Genomic DNA, 23,637 nt, shown 5'->3' on the forward strand with positions numbered 1-23,637 from the left:
TGTGCTTTTTTGCACTATAAAATATAATACCCTCATACCCTAATTAGTACCATGTTCTCCTTCTTCATCGATATTTGAAAGTTTGTCAATTTTGACTTTATCATCCTTTATTGGAGAGTTGACAGTTTTAAGTGTGCTGTAAGTGTCCTCTGAATTCATGGTGAACATTAGCAATGTTGGTGGAGTTTACTGTCATTTTCTAGGTACCGCTTAGATGTGGGGCCAGACGGTGATGCTTTAGGCCTTTGAAATGGGCATATATGTGAGAAAAATGAATATGTTATTTTGCTAGTTCCGTATTAAAAGCATGGTGTGTAAATTCATCATGTGGCTTTGTGAAAGAAAAGTATATTCATAGAAATACTTTTGTCCTGTTCACTGCTTTCTGTTGTGTTTCAGGATACTGAGAGACCTTGACCTTTGGCGGTGGATAAAGACAGTATTTGTGGGCAGTACATAGAGCTGTATATTTAAAACCTGTGCATGTGATGTGTGTGAATACCTACAGAAACATATGAGTGCGTCATTGTTTTGCTAATAATAAGCATATTAAAGGTTATGAAATTAAGTATAACTGCTTATCAGAATTACTTCAGAAACATTCGGCATCATTCATTATGAACTGTTGTACGTCGCGTTGCAGAAAAGCGTCCGCTAAACAAATAAATGTAAATGCATTGAAGAAGGAGTTTTAACAAATTATTGTTTGGAATTTCTACAATATTATATATGGCATACGGTATTATTAAATTATTAAGTGTTCCACACTTCCATACAAGAACACTTTAACTAGCCACCGCAAGCGGAGGTCTCGCGCTTGCCGGTAATGACGTCAGCACACACAGCCCTGGCTGGAGGTACGACGCCTCGCAGTCAATATCCTTCACAGCCCGGCAGTTCCTCCAGCGACGGCGGATACAGAAACGGAGAGCATTACGAGAACGCGAAGGGGAAGACGGAGTGGAATCGCGACACATTATTTCTCCTCAGTCGTTTTTAAGCTAAATCCGACATTCTCTCCGATCATAGACCAGGCACTTTGTACGAGACACGGGTGAGTCTTGTCTTCACACTGGCCGCTGTGAGAGCGTAATGCGACGTTTGCGGGGGCTTCATGGAGCGTCAGTAAGCCCGTTTTCCCGTCGCTTTGTTCTGGGCAGCGGCCATTTTTAATCGCGCTCTCTGTCTGTTACCCTTCTTCCGCACCCACGAATGATTAAGAAAAAAAAGTAGTAGAAGAATTCCAACTGCACGCTGTTGTTTCTGATACTTGAATGAAATGGTGTGTAATCAACAACGAAACGACGACAGTAGTAAGTGAGGGTGAGAGCATAGTTGAAGCGAGCGGATCCTCGGTTCCGTCGTTAGCCGGCCGTGTAGCCCAGTGTCCCTGACAGCCGCACAGCGCCTGTGACAGCACATAACACTGTTCGTCTGCCTGCCTGCCTGCATCTTCTATCTATCCTGTGCACGTATCGATACCTGGTCATGTACTCTTCTACTCTTCTAGACTATATATATGTTTGCCTTTGTGTCGGTGGGGTCCGCGGCCGGGCGGGTCGCGCCTGAGGTAAACTTGTGCTCGCGACGCGTTTCGGAGTCGGAGTGGGGCCCGTTTTGTCGTGAGTGTTATTTTTTGGGCTGTTATTCGTGATGTGTGTTTGTATGTATGTGTGAGAGAGAAATGTTCTGGCCGGGCTGAGTCGAGGTTGAATTGATGATGTCCGATCGACCACCCTGTGTGTGCTGTAATTTATACAGTCAGTATCGCCGCTTGCTAGTGGTTTTATTTAACTCGCCTTGCCTTGGTTTCCACACTTTTCCTCTTTTTTTCCAAAACCCGCATCACTCACTGTGTGCAGAGAAGCTCCGACTTTGTACGGTTTTCATTGCGAACGTGTGTGTGTGTGGAGGCGTCGCGCAGCGGCCGGTGCCTCGGCGACACTCACTGTTTACATGGCGACACATACTTTACTTGGTTATTGGCAAATAAGTGACTGGTTTCGCAGGGAACAAGTAAGAGTTTGTACGTAACTTAAGGCCTTTACTCACTGTTAAGTTACCGAATAATAAGTGGAGTTAGGAGGTGACAGCAGGAGACGCCACGGACGAGGTTGCCATTCGTCGATTCACAATAAATATATATCATTATCAGTCCTTCGTAAGGCTTCACAATTCTGCTGTCAGATCTTGCCTAAAAAATAAAGGATAAAATGTTAAATGCCTTTGGTACAATTTAACGGCAGTTAAAAGGTTTGCTATTTTATTTACTGTCAAAGGGCAAAATAAGTTGCATAATAATGCCATGAAGGTGATATTCACTTCCGTTCTTATGTTTGTGTTGACTTTTCCGGAGAAGAGACGCAAACCAAATAATTTCTCTTGTGTCGAAAGCAAATTTAATGTGTCCCCATGTAAACAAACGGGGCTTTGCTCTTGACTCATACTGTACATTTTTGTAGATACATGGGAAAGATCAGTACTGCTATTCCGTTACTATGAAAAAAGTTTTACACACCGCATTGTTTGTTTTCATATTTTAAGAGCGAGTTTTGATAGGGAAACTGACAGTTATTGTCACAGGGTTGATTTACTGGCTGCATACAAAGTCTTGCGGTAGGTGCCGTAACATAGACCCTCAGCATCAAAAGTTTCCAGATGTTTGCATGGATTTACATTTACATTTATTCATTTAGCAGATGCTTTTCTCCAAAGCGACGTACATTTCAGAGAAAATACAATTTGTGCATTACATTAGGAGAAAGAGAGTCATAGTTGCAGGTGTGTGAATCTTAAGTAAACCTAGTTTTCTTTCCACTTTATGCACTGATGTTCATTGCATAATGTTTACAGAAAGCTTTATGTAAGAACTGTACACCTGGAATTACCTCTGTTATGCAGAAGCGGGGTATGAATAACACTGTGTTACTGCATAAGTTCTCCTACAAAGCTTGAATTTAGCAACAGTTCCAAGCTGGTACCTAGAATCCATTCTGCATTTTTAGTCATGTTTCTTGCCTGCACTTTTATTAGAGATGGCTCTGATTTCTGATGTCATTATTCCTCATGACTGCAGAGAAGGAACAACAGCCTTGGTCTATTCGCAGAAAAGTCGTTAGATATATAACAAGGTGACACTGTTCAGTTCCAGCCCTCAGTGGTATAATCCTCTAGGTATTTTGTTCTAGCTTTGTCTTTCATTTCACTAGATGACTGGAAGTCCTGCTGAATTTGTCCTCTTGGTTCATCAGTGAGAAACAATTCAGAACTGGCTTTGAGAAGAGACTGTTACAGAGCTACTCCCAAAGATTAAACTTTTTGTGTCATCTGCTAACTTGCCATTAAGTTCTAATTTTAATTCGTGTGCATGGGTGAATGATTAAAACACCAAGAAAAGGTTTGCTTACTAATTTACTTGGGGAGGAGCACTGAGAACTTCCTGTTTACTTGTACTCCTTAAGAGTACAAGACCAGACTTGGCTTCACAAACACAGAGGCCCTTTCACCACCCCGCAGAGTCTCCTCTCTTCCCTGGGACATTTGCATTGCTCTCAACATCTTTGGGATGCAGAATGGATTCTAGGTACCAGCTTGGAACTGTTGCTGGTGTGGAGTGGTTCGGTACATATTGCATAGTAAATGTGTCAATTCCTGTTAACCTAAAGTTCATCTTAAGAAGGTTAAGCCTTTCATGTAAGTCTGGAAGCTTAAAATGTAAACATGTGAATAATCACCCCCAGTTTAATTATTCTGCATGTGATGTAATGATAATCATGCCATCTGGCCACATAGATGTTCAGTTAAAGTGCGTGTTTAGACAGTAGTAAAGTCAGTGACCTTTGCACTTTTTTGTGTGTGTCCTGCCATAGGGAACTCCACTCTAGAAATATTTTTAGGGCAGTGGCATTCCAGCTTTTTGAATGTATTTGCAAATTTTCCATCGGTGCCCTCTATTATTGGACTGCACGTGGCTTTGAATTGTGTTAGATTATATACAGTCATAGTATGTGTGCATGTTGTCAGTGTTTAGAGAGTTTCAGGCTAAAAGTGTATATTTTGAACATTTGTGATTTTTCTGGATATTTGATATGCAGTGGCAGTTAAAATTTTGTGTCCTTCACAGACATAAGGACACAGGGAGCGGTGTAAGGACAAATTTTCATACTCGATGACATTACATCGCAATGTCCGATCGTTTGGGGCAAATAACCAAGGCCAAGGATGGGAAAAGCAGATACTCGTCACTCAGCCTGTTTGATAAGTACAAGGGAAAGTCAATAGAAACTCAGAGAAACACAGGTCAGTGTTCTTTTAAAAATAATTCCTGTTCATTTATAAATCTTGTTTAATTTTATTTGAGTACCAGCAAAAGGACTGTCTTGAATGTGTTTTGGAAAAAAATTATAGGACTACTCTTTGAGGCTTTCGTCTTTTCCTAGTTGTTACTCGACATGGCTTACAAAGTCTTGGCAAAGTGGCCACTGCCCGGCGCATGCCCCCTCCTGCTCACCTGCCGAGCCTAAAGTCCGAAAACAAAGGAAACGACCCCAACGTGATTATTGTACCCAAGGACGGAACAGGATGGGCGAACAAGCAGGAAGAACCAGACCAAAAGAGGTGTGTCTACGATCAGTGTCCAGTGTATCTGTCTCAGTTTACCGTGTAGGAGATGAAAGCCAGCAGGCATTACTTGCCAGCCATCTGTGTGGCTGCTAGGTAGAAGTGGGAAAGATGCCAGTGTGATGGCAGGGATGCAGATCTTACCAGTGGATATGAAGTGTGTGTGAGTGCCTGACAGTCAGTCTGTGACCATGGTTGTGTGAGTGAGTGTGTATGGTTTAGCGAAGGGCCCCAGGTGAGCCTGAGCACCATGCACTGAATGCTGCGTGGGTAGCAGAGATCTTCTAGTGTCTACGTGTGGGTGGATGGCAGTGGAAGCGAGGAAACGAACATCTCAGAATCTGAGTGAACAGTTCTGCCTCCATCAGCAGTATGGCATTTATGTTTTACTCAAACGCTGCCTCCCTCCTCTGGATAATCTGAACAGTGGCAGGCATTAAGAATTATTAATCTTTAAAGGCAGGCACGTGATTAAAGTTGTCCTTTTTTTTTTTTAGCTTTTTTTTGAAAGTATTTGTATTTCACATTTTTGACTTGGTGTGTTGCTTTTTTCCCTTGCAATTTGTAGTTTTATGTTTTAATAGTCTCTATCCTTTTTTCCTTGGACAGTTCTACTGTATCCACAGCACTGCTGCTGGAGTCGCAGCCACAGCTGGCTTTGCAGAAATCTGTCTCCAGTTTACAGAAGGGGATTGTGGTAGCCAGCCAGGAGGTGGGTGCTGTTCTCAAGCCGTTAATCCAACGTGATCTTTGTACAGTGTCTGATGAGTAGCTGTTTGCAGCTAAGCTCAGATATCTTTGAAATTTATGTTCACTTTCCTGGGTGTTTTTCTAAGTAACACAAACCAAAAAAGTCTTAATGTGAGGGATGAAAAGAATGTCTGTCTGTAGAATTTTTAATTTGTAACCCAGCCAACTATAAGTTCATGGGGCATACTGCTGTTGCAGGGCACAAGTACAGGTGGACCAAAACAATGGGCACAGCTGAATGGAAAGGCAGCAGAACAAAATGGTGAGTGAATTCAAGTAGACTTCAGTCTTGGTAACCCACTGACTGCTGTTTCATGTGCTGAAGCATTAATAATCAACCTAAATTCTTTTCTGTTGTGCTGGTACATAAATTTACATTATGTCGGCACCATGGTTTAGCAGAGACGTTTCTGATCCTGAGTTTGGTGCACAGGTTTAATGGTCTCAAACAGACTGCAGCCCTTCTCTCACGAGGAATTTCCAACGCTGAAGGCAGCCGGCGAACAGGACAAGGCTGGCAAGGAAAGAAGCATCTTCGATCTGTCGTATGGGCCCGGACCAAGCCTCCGCCCCCAGAGTAAGCGTAGGCTGGTTAAGAGAAGAGTGATTTCTCTCCTCATTGCAAATCTTCACAAAACCTGTCAATGGTCACCTTCCCCCCCCCCCCCCCCCCCCCCCCCCCCCCCTCCTTTCTTTTTTTACCATGGAAGATTTAGTTGGGAAATTTTCATGGTCAAGTAGCAATGCCATTCTGCTTGTCAGATGTTTACTATCCAATATGGAACTATAGTATCAGCTAAATTCTTTACATTTTTTGAGTGTTTAATTTTAAGTCAGTGAGTACTTTTTTTTTTTTTCCCCCCCCCCCGTCTTCCAAATCTGAATTTTTGGAGATTGTCCGCAAATATTCTTTTGACCGTTTCACTTGATACCACCCCTGTACTGTCTGGATCTCAGCCCCCTTAATATGTCCAAGGAACTGCATGCCCTTAGCTTTTTCTGGGTGTTTTGGTTGAATAATCCTTGGCTGTACCACACACCCTTGAAGAAAATGTTTTCTCCATGATAGAAACCTATTATACAAAAACTACAAAATAATAACAGATATAAAAGAAATTAGGCACTTGCAGGGCAGATAACATGTTCAGTTTTTCCTTCTTTATTTAATTTATTTTTCCTCCTTTAATCACTCATTCTCATGTAATGTGTTTATCTTTTTGAAACAGCTATAATCCATTGTTTTGATTTTGGCATACCTTGTTGAATATATATATGGAATTATTACCATCAGGCTAACAAGGTAACATTTCAGAAACGGATGCAGGAGCTCATAGTACTGTTAGTGGGTAAAATTATTGGTACATGCATGAGTTCAGCATTGATGATAAATCAGATCATTCATTGAAATTAGGTCTGTGATTTGCATCAATTGTGGGAACTATTTTGGCTTTTTGAAGCAATTTGACAAAGACACTTGCCTCAATTTACAGGCAATTTCTGCTAATGGTACAACATTTGGGATAAATATCAAGTATACATCCAAATGTAGTACCTTTGGTCAAACTGCTTACCCTGAGTTGCTCACAGAAGAATTACTTTGTGGTATGAAAGGTTTATATACTATGGTACTTTAGTAATTAAGCCAAACATTGCAGGTCACCTTGGAAAAGGGCATCAAATAAATAAAATATAAACTTTGAGTTGGAATTACTTTATTATGATGAAATGTTATCATAGTTGACAAGAGTATTCCTACCACATCGTTAATCCAGTTTTTGTTTGTGTCTTCCATCTAGTATGAAGATTAAATAAATTTCTGGTGGCTGTCTGTGTTTCTTTTAGATGTGACAAGCTGGAGGGAGGGTGGTGGGAGGAACCTGCACACACCATCGTCACCAGCTGTCATCCCTGTCGAACCCGAGGGCAAAAGCAGTGGGCTAGGTGACCCAGTGACACCTCCACATACCACCCCCACTTCAGCCATGCCGTCTTCCACCACAGCAGGTGCTCCCTCAGTAGCAGAGAAGGAGCCCTCCCTCCGTCCTTGCCAGCCTCTTCGCAGGGGGGCTCCCACAGTTCCGCAGTATCTGACCCAACAGCACCATCCTACCACTGTCTACCACGACATGTTGCCTGCCTTTGTGAGTATGACTTGGGTTAATACTAGATGAGGCAATCAACTGAAAAGGATTTTAATTTTTCACAACACACAAGCACAGCTCTGTGTTTAACATATGCAAGGTGTATTATTTCCATGAATAGCGCTTGTAAATATTCATCAGCAAGTTTTGTTTTGTTTTGATCTGTTCTTTGGCAAACAGGCTTAATTGTAAAGCTGGAAGGGACTTTTTCTTTTTTCATAGGAAAAGGAGATTTTAATTTAACAGGTGTGTGCATATATATCACAATGTACATGTTTTTCTAGATGTGCCCCAAGGAGTCCCATGATTCCCCACAGTTTGCTGAGCGTGGTCTAGCCACTGTGGTCACACCAGTCCGCTTTGAGGCCCGTTCTGTGTTTAGCCGCCAACTTCCAGTCCCTGAGCCCATTAAGTAAGTAACAGAAAATTATGCTCATTTTGTGCTGGTATCAATACCTCTGAATTGCAGAAGTTCAGAACCACAGTCTTGATGTTCTTATGTGCTGGTTTCTATTCTGTGCCATGAGCTGGCTAACTCATGGGACACTTACATAACTTAGTTTTGTTTATCTAAGATTAAATAAAAACAATGAGTGTCACTACAGTTTTTAAGGTTTTTTATAACAGGAACATTAGGATGAATCCATTGTGAAATCCATCAAAAATGAAAACGGGCAGTCCCTGCATTACAAACGAGTTCCGTTCCTAAGTTGGATTTTTGCATAAGTCGGAACAGATAGGTACAGTTCGTGTCTAACGTTGGAGAAAATTGTGTGTGTGTGTGTGTGTGTGTGTGTGTGTGTGTGTGTGTGTGTGTGTGTGTGTGGGTATAAAAACAGTAGTATTCATTGGCGTTTCAGTTTTCGTCAGTCGCTCAATTTCCACTTTAGTTTCAATCGTGATTGTTTTCCTTTTCTTTGATGCATCTTTATCACTTGCATGGCATTTACGGTTTGGTCACATGATTATAAGGGTAAAAACAAAGTTAAAACCAAATACAGTAACACACACGAGATACTGTTAACAGCAACGTGGTCCATGTCATACTGGGCGGGCAGGAGACTGAAGTCGGTGTGTGGACTCTATCGCGGGATCTTTATTGTTGGTAAACAAGGGAGCAGGCGAGATTCGTAGTTGGGGATGGGCGTGGGTCGGTCGATGCACAAATATAGGTCTTGGGGAGAATCCGATGTCGTAATTGAGGAGGCAGTGTAAGTGTTGGGAGTCATGGACATCAGGAGCGGGAACAAGGGATTGAGGAGGATGAAGGACTTGGATGGACAGGTACGTTGCCTTAGGTTCACTTGAGAACGCTGGGGAGACTGGTTTCTGAGATGAGAGTCCGCAACCAGGGTGTGCATGTGCGGCTCCTTTATACCCCGCTGCTCTGATTTTGGGCAGATGTGGACGTTCGGAGCAAGGTCGAGACAGTCCCACTGAAAAGAACAAAGTCTTTGCCTTGGGCTCATGCACCCCTGAGCTAACAAACCGCTGTAGATGCACAATGTTTTGATGCGCGTTGCAAAGTAGTGCCCATTCGTTATTACGAGCCATTGTATGTACAGTAATTTCAATTTCTAATATAATAGGCTTTACGGGGGGGCGGATCATAACTACGGGTTGTACATAAGTCAGATGTTTGTAACCTGGGGACTGCCTGTACCTACATTTATTTTCTTTTACCTCGTTTCCCCCTTACTCTTATAACTATAGTGGTGAGGTACGGAGGGAGAACCGCTTTGCGCGCATACCCACTCGCCTTTCATCTCACCCCATCCGACGTCCCGGTGACCATGCTCCTCGTCCCGCCATCATCAGCCCTGAGGATCTGAAGGACTTGGATAATCTGGACAATGACTGTGAAGATGGATGGGCAGGTTAGTTATGACTTTTTATCTGTTACTTGTGAAGCATAGCAATGTTGCTCTTTCTGTTTTGATATGTGAACCTCTAAAGTGCTGCTTTGAAATTGCAGGTTCTACAGAGAACATGATCTTTCTTTAAATAAAAAAAAAATTGATACTTTTTTTATTTAGCTGGAACTTAAACTAGCAAATGTGTATTTTGCTTATGTAGCAAATTAACATATATTCTTTTACAATCAAGATGAAAGTACCTTGCTGAACGATACACAAACAACATCTCGTCTTTGCACTGGAATCAAAAACTTTCACACAAGTTTGATTCCTGTATGACCATGGTACCTGTTTGCCTGTGTACAAACAGTTGATACCTGTTATCCCAGCTATTCCAGGTTTATTTCATTTTATTTCTAGGTCTTCATGAGGAAGTAGATTACAGTGAGAAGCTTAAGTTCAGTGACGATGAAGAGGATCACAGTTCCAATGAAAAGCAAAAATGGTAAACCTGTGTTTGAGTGTCTTTGGTAACGTCCCGAAATTATTTGTGTTTTGCTGTGTGGATGTGCTTATGTCTCTCAAAGTCTAGTGTTGTAATAATTACCGCTGGTTCCCTCCTAGTATCTTAAACTTCTGAAGCACTAATCTGAACTTGAACATGGATTGGGTTTTTCATTTGCGCCTCAACAATACTTACTTGTGTGTCACTATTTCTTTGCAGGACTGAGTGGGAGCAGCGCAGGGAGCGTCAGTCCTCCTTCAGCTCAGGGGAGGGCCAGTATGGGCGGGATTCTGTAGAGGAAGAGGGCTACCTGCCCTATCAGGAGCTCCAGGCTCCAAGGAAGGCCAATGGCTGGTTTTCTCCTGCTGACACCCAGGTAACACCTTGGTAGCGTAAATAAATTATGGTGCAAAAAAAAGGCTAAAATGCACTTCAAGGTAACTGGGGCATGAAGTGCAGCCGATGAGATTTTTTAGATGGTAGTTCGGTTGAGGTCGGTTTTGTTGCTGTGCTGTAGGTCACACAGCAGAAGTGTCAGCAGCTTCCATGGGCCCATTACTGTAGAAGTGGAGACTTCTAAGAATCTCCCTGTGCTCTGTATCTCCAGGGTCAGCAGAAAGCCGGTGTGCCAACCAGAGTGAGGCGGCGGAAGTCCCTAGAGGAGAAGGACGAGCAACGGCAAGGCCCTCGGGGAAAATATGCCACTCCGGAGCTGTCGGAAGCTGTGGAGCGTGCCCGCAGGCGGCGGGAGGAGGAAGAGAGGCGAGCTCGTGAGGAAAGGCTTGCTGCCTGTGCTGAGAAGCTCAAAAAGCTGGACGAGAAGTTTGGCAAGGGTGACAAGCTGTCACGAGCCGAAGGAGCCCCAAGGGAACAAGAGAACAAGGAGCCACCATTTTCCCCATGCAAGGATTCCACCAAATCCAGCACAGAGAACTGGAAACCTGTTTCCAAAGGTATTTAAGTCTGGTCATAGTAAAATTTATATATGTTGACATTATTTAGATTAAGTGTGAAAATCTAGAGATTACTAGCGGTTGCCAGTTATTTTTATTTACTAATTTATCTTATTCTAGTTTATGAAGGTCTTTAGATTTCACTGGGACAAGAGTTCAATAGTAATGATTCTTAGTTCAAACAGTTTTATGTTCTGCACCTTCATTGTTGCAGTTCTACTGTTAACACTAAAGAAGGAAAATAACACTTTTATTTAAATTTGGTTTTTAGAACTTCCCCAGGTGACTTCAGACAAGCACCCCAGCCTGGACTACAGTGAGGATGATGTTCAAGTCTCTGACTGCCGTAGTGAGGAACACGAGCCATTGCCCCTTTCGGACTATACAAAGCATCAGAAATCTCTTCCATCCCGCTTCCAGAAGCAGCAGCAACCACAGCAACATCAAACACAAGTGGGCACAAACACGTGATATCTCAAAGACGTTATCTAATCCCTTAATCCAGTAGGATTGTACGGCAAACCACAGGCAGGGAAGGCAGGTGGTTGAAAAGGGTCGGTGTTTTTTCAAGGCTCACTGTCTGTTCTTTCACCATGCTAGCACGTAACCATGTCATTATTCTGTAGCCACAGCTGCTATGTAGAAGTCACACAGAGTTTGGTGTGTCCGTCAGTGGTGACTTGACTTTATTTAAAAAAAAAAAAAAACCACTCTTTATATTACCCTACCCAATACATTTTTTTTTTTTGGTTCCATAAATGTCTCTAAGTTGCTTTTTATTTGCTACTTTCTTATCCGCATGTTAAATGGTGGCTTTGAAATATTGAATTATTTGTGTCCCACAACTATTGAATTATTTGTGTCTTGTGTTTTTTTTTTTTTTCTTTCCTGCTTTTTCAGTGGTGCCAGTAATACATTCTGCATTCATGAACTTAAATTTTGTAAATACCTCAAAGCAAGGTGCTTTTGAAATATTTTACCTGTTGGGGACTTAGCTGTGAAAAAACTTATGCAGTTATCATTTGAATAATATACATGTATTTTTCATTGATTCCTAATGTTACATTTGTTCTACAGCTTGTTTGTAGACTGTTCTGTATACTGGAATCACAATCTGCTGTGGGTTTTTGCAGGAGCAGGTATACAAGCCACAGTCTTGGCAACAGCAACCAAATCACTCCACACATTCTGGTGCAACCCAGCCCATTCGTAGTTACTATCCCCCCCATGTGATGGGCTTTGACCCTCGCTGGATGATGATGCCTCCATACATGGATCCCCGGACAGCTCAAGCCCGTTCCCAAGTGGAGTATTATTCTGGTGTCATTCACTCGACAGGTAATGCAGCTCAATTACATACTGGTGATTTTAAGGATACTTTATTTTACACTAAATATCTTTGGTGATTCTCCCCCCCCCCCAATTGTACAGTTTAGGAAAATGTATGTTTCTTTCCTGTTGTGTGGGAAAGTTATTACAATATCGTGATATAAACACATTACAGGAGTTGTGAAGCAGATAAGGCAGCAGGATCACCTTAATAGTTCTGGCTCTGCATCAGATGATAGATGCCATCCCAACATGTTCCAAGAAAGGAAGCTTCCTTCCAGTGAAGCATACCATGTTTGGGGTCAGGAAGACTACCAGCCTACAATGACTCGTAGCTTCACTCCACCATACCAGAGGCAACATGAGAGCAAGGAGATCAGCTGCAACAAAGACAGGTAGAGTGGGAATCTTTCTTTTTCTTTCTTTTTAACATGGATTTACCTGTAAGACTCAAAGTATATAATGTCAGAGATTAAGACTGAAGAGCTGTTGGTAATAACACTTGTTTGCTGAAGCTCTTATTTTGCGATGTGTTATGTGTTTGTGGTGGTTTTTAATAAAACACTCCACAAGTCCACTGTCACACCTAGTATCTCCTCAGACCTTGGGCACCCAGCCTGCTGCAGTATTTTAAAATGTTATAATATGTAATTACTTTTGTCTACAACCTCATTTGGTTCACTACATACACAGTAATCTTTGTCATAAAATATAAACAATAGAACATACATGTGTATATTTTACTATTAATTTCACTATGATGATCTTTCCCCCACAAAAAGGCAGAAAATTGGAGAGCCATACCTTCTCTATTTAAAGTTAGGTGTACATTGTAATGTGTGTTTGAGGTCTGTACAGTGAAACCTTGCCATAATGCATTAAATGGGGTCCAAAAACTTCAGTTGTGTAAAATGCAAGGTCGCATCTTCCTCATCTGTATTATCAGTTGTAGTGGTCTGACACTGTGGTTGTGTTTTGTCTTTGAATATTTGCAGAACTTTCCTTGTCTGTTACATGCTGTAGTGGGGCAGTTATCATCAATCTGTTATCCATTGTTAAGTTCTGTACTGTATTAAGATTTTATTCTTGGTAATATTTTGTTTAAAATCAAATCAGTGATACAACCTTAGTCAGGAAAAAATGTACTGTCACAAAAAGCACAAAAGCAAATATGGTGAAACTTATGCTTTACACAACTAATACAATGAATTGAGAAATTCCTAAGTGATCACTAGGCAGTCACAAGTGACCAGGTGGAGGATTGGAGCCAGTTGTGTTATCTGAATTTGTATTATTGTTGGGCATGTTGTTATGGGTTTCACTGTGTTTGCAAATTAATGAAGATCCAGATTTATTCACAGTACACCTGCAAGATGTGTGAGCTGTGCCACCTGTGCACAGGCAGATATTATTGGTAGATTGTGCAGGTTCAGTCAAAGATGTGGATTCTGATGAAAATGTACTTTTATGCATGCAGTCACTGTGAGCATTAGTGAACATGGTCCAAAAATCACAGTTGGAGAAGTGCACTGTGCTTAAACTTGTTTCATTAACCAGAAAATGACTACAGTTTTTAGTTATGTAGGCTAGTGTTGCTTGTGGATGAATAGGTCTAACATTTCCATCTAAATAGATAATGTAGGCACAAATTAAACTTACTACAGAGATCTCATCTTCCTGAATAACTACATTAACTACATTGTCTTTGCAAAATTATTGATACAATAGTTGTATTGAATGAGATTTCTATAAAGTAGAACTATACTTTATTGATACTTCAGATTTTTCTTTGTTTTATGGTGAGACTGGCTACAGACTAATGTTTTTCTCTGTACAGGAGTGACAGACCATGCTCCCAGCATTCTTTATATGAGGACAGAGGACAGGAATATGGGGATGGTTCAGCAGATGAGTTCTCCCACCAAGGGTATTGCCAGAGCAGAAACCCAGACTTGGCCTTTGGATCATGTCAGAGGATGAATTCTCATAAAGAAATTCTGGCACCTGTGGGGCAAAACATACCCCTAAAAGATGAGACTGATTATCCACAAGGTTCCAAGGATATGGATTGCAACAGAAACCATAATGAAAAATCTCATGAAGAAGAGTTTGAATATGAGATCTTAGGCAAGGATAAAAATTGTGGGTCAGACTTCTGGGAAAATGACTATTCTCAGAAGGAGGCCGGATTCAAATCTCAATGGTCGGATGCAGGATCTAGCAGCAGCAAACCATCTGAATCCAGTGGAAGAAGCCTGTGCCGAAGGACTGGCCCCATGAAGAAACCAGTTCTTAAGGCTCTCAAGGTGGAGGACAAGGAAAATGAAAAGCCCAAAACTGAGCCAGAGGAGAAATCTGTCCCTTACAGACTAAAGGAGAAGGCAGTTCCCTCTGACATGTTTGATGTGAAGGACTCAAATTTTCCTCCAGCTGGCAAGTATTCTGCAACTGCAGCAGAAGAGAAGTATCCTGTCCTTGTGAAAGCAGAGAAACCTGAGAGACCAGCAAGTGATGGACCCAGAGAGAGCGTGTGGGAGAACGGCAAAGCTCTGTCTACAGATCCCCGCGATGTCAGGAACCATCCAGCATCACTGCGCAGTAATTGGATCTTTATTGATGAGGAGCAGGCATTTGGAGGGTCAAGAGGGATGGGAAGAGGCCGGGGCAGGATCTTTAGGGAGCTCACTTCCAGAGGAGGTGGCCGTGGAGGACGAGGAGAGAATCTTACTGGAGGGGGATACAACAGCAGCCAGAGGGCCGGCCGGACCCATGGCTTGAGGGAATTCGATAAGACTGATGACGTACCAAGAGGGAAGACACGGAGGCGCAATGTAAGTGAGACCTTGAGTGAAACCTCTGAATATGAGGAGCTTCCTAAGCGCCGGCGGCAGAAGGGCTCTGAGAATGGAGAAGCAGTGTGCACTGAACCTGGGGCCCCTAGGAAGGTGGACAGCAGAGACTCCTGGAGATCCAACAAAGTGTATGCTGATGAACAAGCCAGTATTGAAGACTCGCAAGACAAGCCTCGGTCCGCCAGAGGTTTTGGCCGATCACTTCCCCCGCGACTCACTAACTCAGGGTACAGCAGGAATTTTGGGACCAGGGAGACCTCCATGTGGAGGGGAAAAGGAGGCCAGTTTTGTAGCATTCCTGTACATGCAAATGGATATGGCCCTGGATCAGAAGGCTTCTCTAGAAGACCACCCGAGCGAGAGAATATTAGGTATGCCCAGAAATTCTCTGGTTCTTTTGTGGAAAATGTACATGAAGATCGAGGAGATGGAGAGGATTATTTAGATAGCGAGAGCCCTGATTACCATCCCCCAAGACGCCGCCGCCCTCCCCGTCAGGACAAGCCTCCTCGCTTCCGCCGCCTGCGGCTAGATCGTGAATCTGCAGGTCAGTGGGACAGTGTGGAGAACCTGAATGGAGACCTGGACATCCCTTGGCCTGGTCGCTCAAGAGGGGGGGAGGAGTGTCCTTCTGGACGTCTCTCTGTTGGGAGGAGTCGCCAGGACCAAATAGAGGGCTGGGAGTCTGTTTCAGAGAACAGTGACCTCAATGAAAAGCGAGAGAAGCATGGAATGCTTTCTCAGAGTGATATGTCCTTTGACCCAGGACACTGTGAGCCATGCTGTGGGGAAAAGAGAGAGCTTTCCAAGAGGAGTTTTTCCAGCCAACGCCCCCTTGTGGATAGGCAGAACCGCAAAGGGGAGCATTCCATTTTGGAGGCCAACAAAATGTCCTGGTCTGCTGACACCCCTGTGACTGCAGTATCATCTAGCAGGAGTGAGAGGTGGAATGGCATGTCCCTCAACAGCAAGAGGTGAGTTATTACATATTAATGCATGTAATATGTTTTCATATGCTCTTTTTTAGTGTGGGAGGGTTGCATAATGGTGAGGCCTGTAACCTTGCACATTTCCTTTAGTACCCTTCATCCAGGTACTTAACCTGGAACTTTAAGTAATGGAACTTAACTAGAAGGGCTGAGAGGGCATAGACCATTGCTATTTCATTGATAGTTTGATTGCTGTTGATTGGCATTGTAAATCATCTTGGAGAAAAATGTCATCTTAATAAATAAGTCAGTAATAAGTTGAACTCTAGAAGTAACTTTTTAAAAGTATGATGCTTCAAAGGTGTTTTACTGATCTCTGTTGAAAATGTCAGCCTAACCTTTACATATTTATGGTTACAAGCTATCCTTATCCTTTTATTCTACAGATTGTTCAGCTTTGTACTGAAATCTCTATAGAAATGAAAATCTGTGCCATGATTTAATGACTGAAAATAGAGATTATAACTTTGAGTTCCACATGATGGGGTGCCTACTTTTTTTTTTTTCCTCTGTTATTCAATGATTTATACACTGACTAGTAGAGTTTTGAGTTATTCTCAGGTTTGTGATTTGTGTACAGTTATTGGCAGAGAAGTTATTTTGACTGCATGTGTGCACATGTCCGTGTGTATGGGTATCTTTTTCACCGTTTATGGATAATAGTGTTTTGTGTTTGTGAAACAGCAGTCCAGAAGAGGCTGTCTCAGGGTTGAGCTCAAGTTCCGTGTACAGTGTGGATCAGCCTGGAGATGTGTCTCCAGCCATTCCTGCTGAAGTTTCTGTGAAGAAGACTGAGAAAGACCTGAAGCCTGAGACTCTGAAAGGTGATAAGACTGAACCACTGTCTCAGTATGACCAAAGCAGTTATTCATGTATGTTTACTTGGTCACAGGGGCTGTGTACTTTTTTTTTTTTTTTTTTAATTTTCTTTTCTTTTATTATGTACTTTCATGTTTTTATTAAATAAAATGCTGTAGTGGAGTTTAAAAGGCTTTTATTCAGCTTTTGTATTCTCTGCCCCAGCAGTGGAGGGGGATACAGGGCCTGCCCCAGAGGGTCTCTCTGAGGTTTTGTCCAAAAAGCAGCGGCGACAACAAGAGGAAGAACGCAGAAAAAAGGAACAAGGATCAACAGTGGGTAGAATGTTGATTCAGCTGGATCTCACTCCTGTTGTACTTTTGTAAAGTGTCTTCGTAAAGAATTTTGGAAGTGTCCTCTATGCATTTCAGAGCATTCTTCAGGCTGACAATGTTCTGTATTATAGCTCACGCAAGGTTGCTTTTTGCTAAACTAAATGAAATGTACAAGTGTTTGTAATAAGCACTTCTCTATATTGAAACCTACTGTGTGCTGTATGTTTTGTATTATTTTGGAGATGATACTCTTTAACTGATGCCTTTTTCTGAAGATTACTTTCAATATAAGGACTGTTGTACTGTTCACAGTGTTGAAATCATTTAAGTAGTACTGTCTACATGGGTTGTTTGGTAACCAGCAGTGGCAAGTAACATCCGCAGTAATATGCTTAACACAGGGTCAACCTGTTGAATATGATCATACGGAAAAAACTAACGAGGTCATATATAAGCAAATTTTTCTGAAACATTATAAAATTATTTTATTCAGACTTGTTTACATATTCAGTTTAAAAGTTATATGTGCAAAAAGGGCTGTGAACATCTTCACATCTTTAACACATCTATAAAAGGGTGGAAAAGTTTGTCATTTCAAACAATCATGATCACTGGAATGATTTTACAGGTACTCATCAAGAACAGAATTATAACTTCCAAGATGCCGCCTCGCTTTGCCAAGAAACAGGGAAACTTGGCTGTCGAGCAACCTGGAGATGCATTGCCATCCAGCAGTCTGGGCACAGAGATCTGGGAGACCAGCAAAACTGGTAGGTACAGCTTACTTGTTTCTTGGTAGTTTCCTGTGATTTCACCTCCTCTGCCACCTGCTTAAGTTGTTCATCTTAAAAGTAAATTGCATATGTAATTTCTATAGGCATGTATGATATGCATGTAATGTTCAATGCAGGCTTTTTTAAATACAAAAAATGGGTATTTCATGAAATGTCATATTTTGTTGCAGCTGTTTCTGTTCAGTCATCCACTGGGGATTCCTGGACGAAACAAGTATCATATACTGGGCCTGAGTCAAATTCCAATGAGGCAAGTTTGTTTTGTGTTTTTTTTATTTTTTTTTATTTTTTTTATTTTTTTTTTAATAAAATAAACTTTAGCAGTTATGTATGTATATACTGCACACAACAAATACCTATAATGCTGCATTTAGCAAACAAACCTCTGTTTTAGTGAACACTAGCCCGGCTTTGAGTGTTTATTCCGTTGTTTTTAATCCCTCTCTGCTCCTACTTTGAGATTTATCACCCAAAGCTAGTTTCCCTGGAATCAGGATGCTGGCTGTGATGGACATCCTTTGAGACTCAGCATGTTGGTTAATCCCAGCTCTGAAAAATGAGCAAAAAAGTGGCATGGGATTGTGTGGCGATTTTTACTTTAAGTAGACTCAATCCCATGTAAGCATAGCAGAACTAAACATGACTAAATTTGAGTTACTAAGTTATCCAAATTGGAGTCTGAAACAGCATTTTTTTTTCTGTCTATTCCCAGGTGTATAAGGGGAGTCAGACTGACAGTGGCATTGACCTGAGTGCTGAGTCTCAGGGATCCTCCGCCAGCTCCTCTCAGAGAAGTTCCCCTTATGGCACCCTCAAGCCTGAGGAGATCGCCGGGTCCGCTGCGGCTGAGGCCAAGCCCAGCGGGCCCAAAGACGTACCACGGAAGAAGATGGAAAAGAAGGTGCAGTGAAAACACCCAGTAGGAGTCAGTCACATCCTCTCTCTTTCCCTCTGTTGATTGGCCTAATGTAAACTGAAGCAATGGACATTATAACCACTATAGCTTGGAGGAGGCTCCCCTTCCACATTTCACATTTTTATTTTGGTGCTTTTATGTTGTTTCAAAATACCCAGAAAGTAAGCAAGCCCCTGAAAATTTGAGTTTTATTGGCTATTTTTTTATTTATGCACTTCATTTTCCACGTTTTAACTGATTCTGTCATTGATCTTCATTTGGCTGTATAGTGCTAAACCATGACTTTTTCTTGAGCCACATATTCAACTTGAGTTTAATTTATTGCTGCTCTTTTCTGACTTTTCTTTTCATGCGAAAGACATCGAAAAAAGTGTCAATAGTACATCAGTGTCATACAAAAAAGCTTTTTCTTTCTTATATTTCTCCTAGATTAAATTGCATCTTAAATGGAAATGAGCAATTGACTAGTAAGATAGCAACTAGTGTATTAAGATTGACATGTTGAGTGTTTTTCTGTCCATTGCAATGGATTTGCAGTAAAATAAAGTACCTCTGCTTAAATGCAGTTGCATTGCTAGCTAGTTTCAAATGAAATATAGATGAAGATAAAACTGCACTAGTCATGTAGCCTTGAGTTCACACTGTTCTTGCATTGTATTAATATGGAAATAATGTCTGCTAATACTGATGAAGTCCACTAGGTGTCTGGACGATTATGGGGAAAATTTTTATAATTTTACCACTGAGTATTTTCCTTTAGGCGAGCTGTAATGTTGTACCAAGTGTCTATAAATACTAATTTTCATGCAACTTGTTAATGCTGCAGTAGAAAACTTATTGCAGACTGTTCTTTTTACATTTACATTTATTCATTTAGCAGACACTTTTCTCCAAAGCAACTTCCAATGAACTCTACGTAGTGTTATCAGCCCACACACCTTATTCACCAAGTTGACATACACTGCTAGATTCACTACTTACAATGGGTCACTCATCCGTACACCAGTGGAACACACATACACAATCTGTGTCACTCACACACTATGGGTGAACCTGAACAGCATGTCTTTGGACTGTGGGAGGAAACCAGAGCAGACACGAGGAGAACATGCAGACTCCACACAGACTGAGTGGGGTTCGAACCTACATCCTCTCGCACCACCCAGGCATTGTGAGACAGCAGCACTACTTACATTGTCACTAGTAAAAAGACAATGTGCTTTACAGAAAATGCTTCATTGGTTAAATCAGAATCACATAAAATTGAATCTTATGGCTGCTCAGATCTCAGCTGGCTATTTCTTTCACTTGTGGACCAAGACATTGTGTTCCACATATCAAGCAGCAAAAAAAAAAAATCCTTCCAGCTTTTCAATTTTCTTGCTTCATGTTGGTTGAATGTGTTAATAGCTGTTGAACTTGCTAATGTTTTTGTCCTGCTTGTATCTGTGTACTAGGATTCAAATGGCGGGTCAGAGCAGATCAAGGAGCACAAGCCTGGTCCGATTGGCAATGAGCGCTCCTTGAAGCACCGGAAGGGTTCAGAGGGCATAGAGCATCTGGAGAGTCCCCTTGCCCCAGTGAATGGAGTGGATATCCATGTGGATAACGTCCTCCCTGTTCCACCTATTGAGTTTGGTGTCAGCGCCAAAGACTCTGACTTCACCCTATCCCCAGGATCCACTACTGTACCTGTGTCCAGCCCGGTTACTAAGCTGCATGATGCACTGGCTGGAAACGTAGGCATCTCCCAATTTCCTTCCCCCCCCCCCCCCCCCCCCCCATTTAGCTCCCAGAGGACTTCATTTTTATTGAATAGGTTTTTTTCTAAAGTCATCAAATCATTTACTTTTCTAACACTGGTAAAACACTTTTGTGCTAGTTTTCCTTCATAAGGAACATTGGAAACGCTGCCATGAAAAACCGATAATGTAAATATTAAAAATAAAAACTAAATATTCTAAATTATTTCATGATTTCCTCAGTATATTATTTTGCAGTCACAAGAAGTTGTTAATATTTTAAATTTGTAAATAGGCTTATGCTTAATAGTTTATGTTCAGGGTAGTAAATGGAGAGAATCAGTGTACGTGAAAGCAGCTGACAAAAAGTAGGTCAGCATTGGCAAAAAATTAAGCTCATTTATGGAAGCAGAAAATGCAGATTTTTTTTTTTAAAGAAATAATAAATGTTGGGGCAAAAACAGACTAAAGAGTAGATGAAAGACCCTTCTTAATGATTTGTACATTTCACTAGCCAACACAAAATTGTGAGCATGATGAAAACAATTTCAGGTTAAATATGCTACTGTTTAGGTGCACTACTGGATGTAAAATTTTGGGGAAAAAAAAAAAATCGTTTGTTATTTAATATAATGCACTGCTCTTTCAAATATCACTGGCAATGCACTGTTCTGCATAATCTAAAGAGTAGGCTTAAAAAAAGTTAAGTACCATAAAGTAAACAATTAATGTCATGTACAAAAACCCAAAAATTAAAGTTTGTCTGAATTTGAGAAATATGTACATTTACAATTAATAATTTACATCTTTTTCCTGCTTTACTATCAGGTGACCCTTGCACAAGCAATCCCCATTCTTCGCAGAGACCACCTACAGCAAGGCATGGGCCTCAACCCCATTTCCTTTCCCAGCGTGGACCTCACACTTAAGGTACCTCTGACAAACCACTGTCAGTTTAACGTTATGCAAGTTTTCACATAGGCCAATACTCAGCCCAGTTTGGTCTCAGTACCATACAATTACTGTATGGCTTCAGTTACCTTGCACACTGGTGCAAGATGGTTCTGTGAGGAGGAAAAAAAATAACAGCAAGCACAGGCAATAAAACTGACTAATAAAAGAAAACCAGTCCTTTGTATTGCATTCTTTCTGCTGTTAGTTTTAGAGAAAGAGAAAACTAGTCACTCTGCGGGCAGCAACAGTTGCTGTGCAGCTTTCAGGCTGTTGTAAGGACATCTTGATTAAAAAAAGTTACAACAATGTTAAGTGTGGTCTCTATAAACAGGTAAGGACTGTGTTACTATGAATTTCTTCTTATAAATATGTTTACAGTACTGTTTAGTTCATAAACACTGTACTTGCCTCAGGGTGGCTGCTGTAGTAGTGCCCTCGAGTTGAACAACTTAGATTTGTATATTTCAAAAATATATAAATACCATACATTGGTGTTATCATTGCCATGCATAAAATACCTTCTGTTGTGCTCTTTTAATTGATTTTAGCTTTTTTTTCCTCTCTCTCACTGTGTTACCAGTTTTTTCCTCAATGTGAAAAAATGGTAATTGGATCTTTTCCCAACTGAAATTTGATGTGATTTCAAATGGGTGATTCCTTGGATTGAAATAACCCTATAAGGAATGGGTGGATATGTTTTGAATCCTTTCTTCCAATTCCAGTTGAATATTGTCCTTTATCTGTAGTTTTTGTGAAATTCCTTATCAGACAAATACTGTAAAAGATGAGTTTTACATTTAAATATAACTTTAGTAGCAGTACAGCTACATTTATCCCCAGTTGTTCAGTCTTATGATGCTCAGTTTTTTTCACTTATCTGGTTTGCAGCTATTAATACCACTTACAGTTAATCTGTTCACGTGATCTGGTCTGTGACATCAGGTCCAGACTTCTAACATTCAGTTCAGCACTAAATTTTGACTGGATTTGAAAATTGCACCAAGCAGCTATGTATGTGACAGGGACTGTGAGATGTACACAGTATTATGTGAACTAGGTGACCATGCACTCGGCTGAGGACTAGCAGTATATGCTTATGTACTAACATTTATTTATGATTTAGAGAAAACAGTTAAACATAAAAAGAATGAAATTTCATTGTTCTTACCTGTATTCAAACTATGCACCATTTCCATGTGATCTTACGCATCATTTATGATGATTTTGGTGTGACCTTGGGAGAGGCTTAGAACGAACAAATATGAAATAATAAAATAAGTAATTTCATTCACCAGTTTTTCAGTCTTTTTCTGTTTTCAGGAATGAACTAGGACTGGATAACGGGATAACTGCAGTTATTCTGTGCTATGTATTTCACAGAAAGCAGAAATATTACTGGAATCGGCACGATTCTTTAAATAAAGTTTGTCCATGGTGTTGTCAGAGAGGAACAATTTCCGTAGTATTATAAAAAATGTGAGCTTCTCAGTTTAACTTTTTTTTTTTTTTTTCTTTTTTTATTTCTTTCAGATGGAGTCTGCTCGGAAGGCCTGGGAGAACTCTCAGTCCCTGCTTGAGCAGGGATCCCCTGGGGTCACAGGGTCAGGACTACAGCCTCCTTGTAGTGGGGGCTCAAGCAGTGGTGTTAGCTACAGCTCTTTTGGAGGTGTTTCAATGCCTCCCATGCCTGTGGCTTCCATAGCTCCCTCCATGCAAGGTTAGCTTATAAATCTGGACATGATCATGTCCAGTTATCACTTTTTTGCAAAAAACTAGGTGTGTCCGTGAAATAGTGGGAAGCAGAAATAAAGCACAGGACTAGGATTGACAAGATTGACCACTTGAGGCCTTTGACAATTCCTATACATACGGAAGACCTGCTATTTCTGCTTAAGAAACCAATAACGTGCAATACAAGATATCTTGTTTTCAAAGTGGAAGGAAAGAGGAAAGCTACTTGTTTGGGTGATTTTCATTCAGTTACTGGCATCTGGTGTGTTCCTTTTTGGGGCTGTTGTTGGTTTCTCTTTTCCCTTTGGTCTAATGACTTAATGGGAGATTCCTCCCCTTGTGATGTTTTGATGTTAATGAAAGCCGCCTTGT

The 23,637-nt window shown here is 41.2% G+C and overlaps 1 protein-coding gene across 8 annotated transcripts in view; it reads left to right on the forward strand.

Annotated features, from left to right (window-relative positions):
• The first annotated feature begins 827 nt into the window (after positions 1–827).
• LOC108938595 (protein PRRC2B-like) overlaps positions 828–23,637 on the forward strand; it is a 28,327-nt gene continuing 5,517 nt past the window's right edge. For 2 of the 8 annotated variants that reach the window (XM_018759288.2, XM_018759291.2), the window contains exons 1-24: positions 828–1,054; positions 4,124–4,299; positions 4,440–4,617; positions 5,230–5,332; positions 5,569–5,632; positions 5,804–5,947; positions 7,213–7,511; positions 7,796–7,923; positions 9,225–9,388; positions 9,788–9,872; positions 10,092–10,248; positions 10,480–10,825; positions 11,097–11,278; positions 11,959–12,163; positions 12,330–12,549; positions 13,992–15,980; positions 16,680–16,819; positions 17,019–17,128; positions 17,757–17,898; positions 18,093–18,172; positions 18,635–18,823; positions 20,296–20,577; positions 21,409–21,510; positions 23,065–23,251. In XM_018759288.2, the coding sequence (XP_018614804.2) occupies positions 4,185–4,299; positions 4,440–4,617; positions 5,230–5,332; positions 5,569–5,632; positions 5,804–5,947; positions 7,213–7,511; positions 7,796–7,923; positions 9,225–9,388; positions 9,788–9,872; positions 10,092–10,248; positions 10,480–10,825; positions 11,097–11,278; positions 11,959–12,163; positions 12,330–12,549; positions 13,992–15,980; positions 16,680–16,819; positions 17,019–17,128; positions 17,757–17,898; positions 18,093–18,172; positions 18,635–18,823; positions 20,296–20,577; positions 21,409–21,510; positions 23,065–23,251 (5,611 nt within the window). In that variant the 5' untranslated portion in view covers positions 828–1,054; positions 4,124–4,184. Of the gene's footprint in view, positions 1,055–1,252; positions 1,324–4,123; positions 4,300–4,439; positions 4,618–5,229; positions 5,333–5,568; positions 5,633–5,803; positions 5,948–7,212; positions 7,512–7,795; positions 7,924–9,224; positions 9,389–9,787; positions 9,873–10,091; positions 10,249–10,479; positions 10,826–11,096; positions 11,279–11,958; positions 12,164–12,329; positions 12,550–13,991; positions 15,981–16,679; positions 16,820–17,018; positions 17,129–17,756; positions 17,899–18,092; positions 18,173–18,634; positions 18,824–20,295; positions 20,578–21,408; positions 21,511–23,064; positions 23,252–23,637 lie in introns of those variants that run through there. The other 6 variants (XM_018759292.2, XM_018759296.2, XM_018759295.2 and 3 more) reach the window with 5 other exon arrangements.

The sequence above is a fragment of the Scleropages formosus genome, chromosome 17 (genome assembly GCF_900964775.1).
Source record: "Scleropages formosus chromosome 17, fSclFor1.1, whole genome shotgun sequence".
Classification (NCBI taxonomy): Eukaryota; Metazoa; Chordata; class Actinopteri; order Osteoglossiformes; family Osteoglossidae; genus Scleropages; species Scleropages formosus.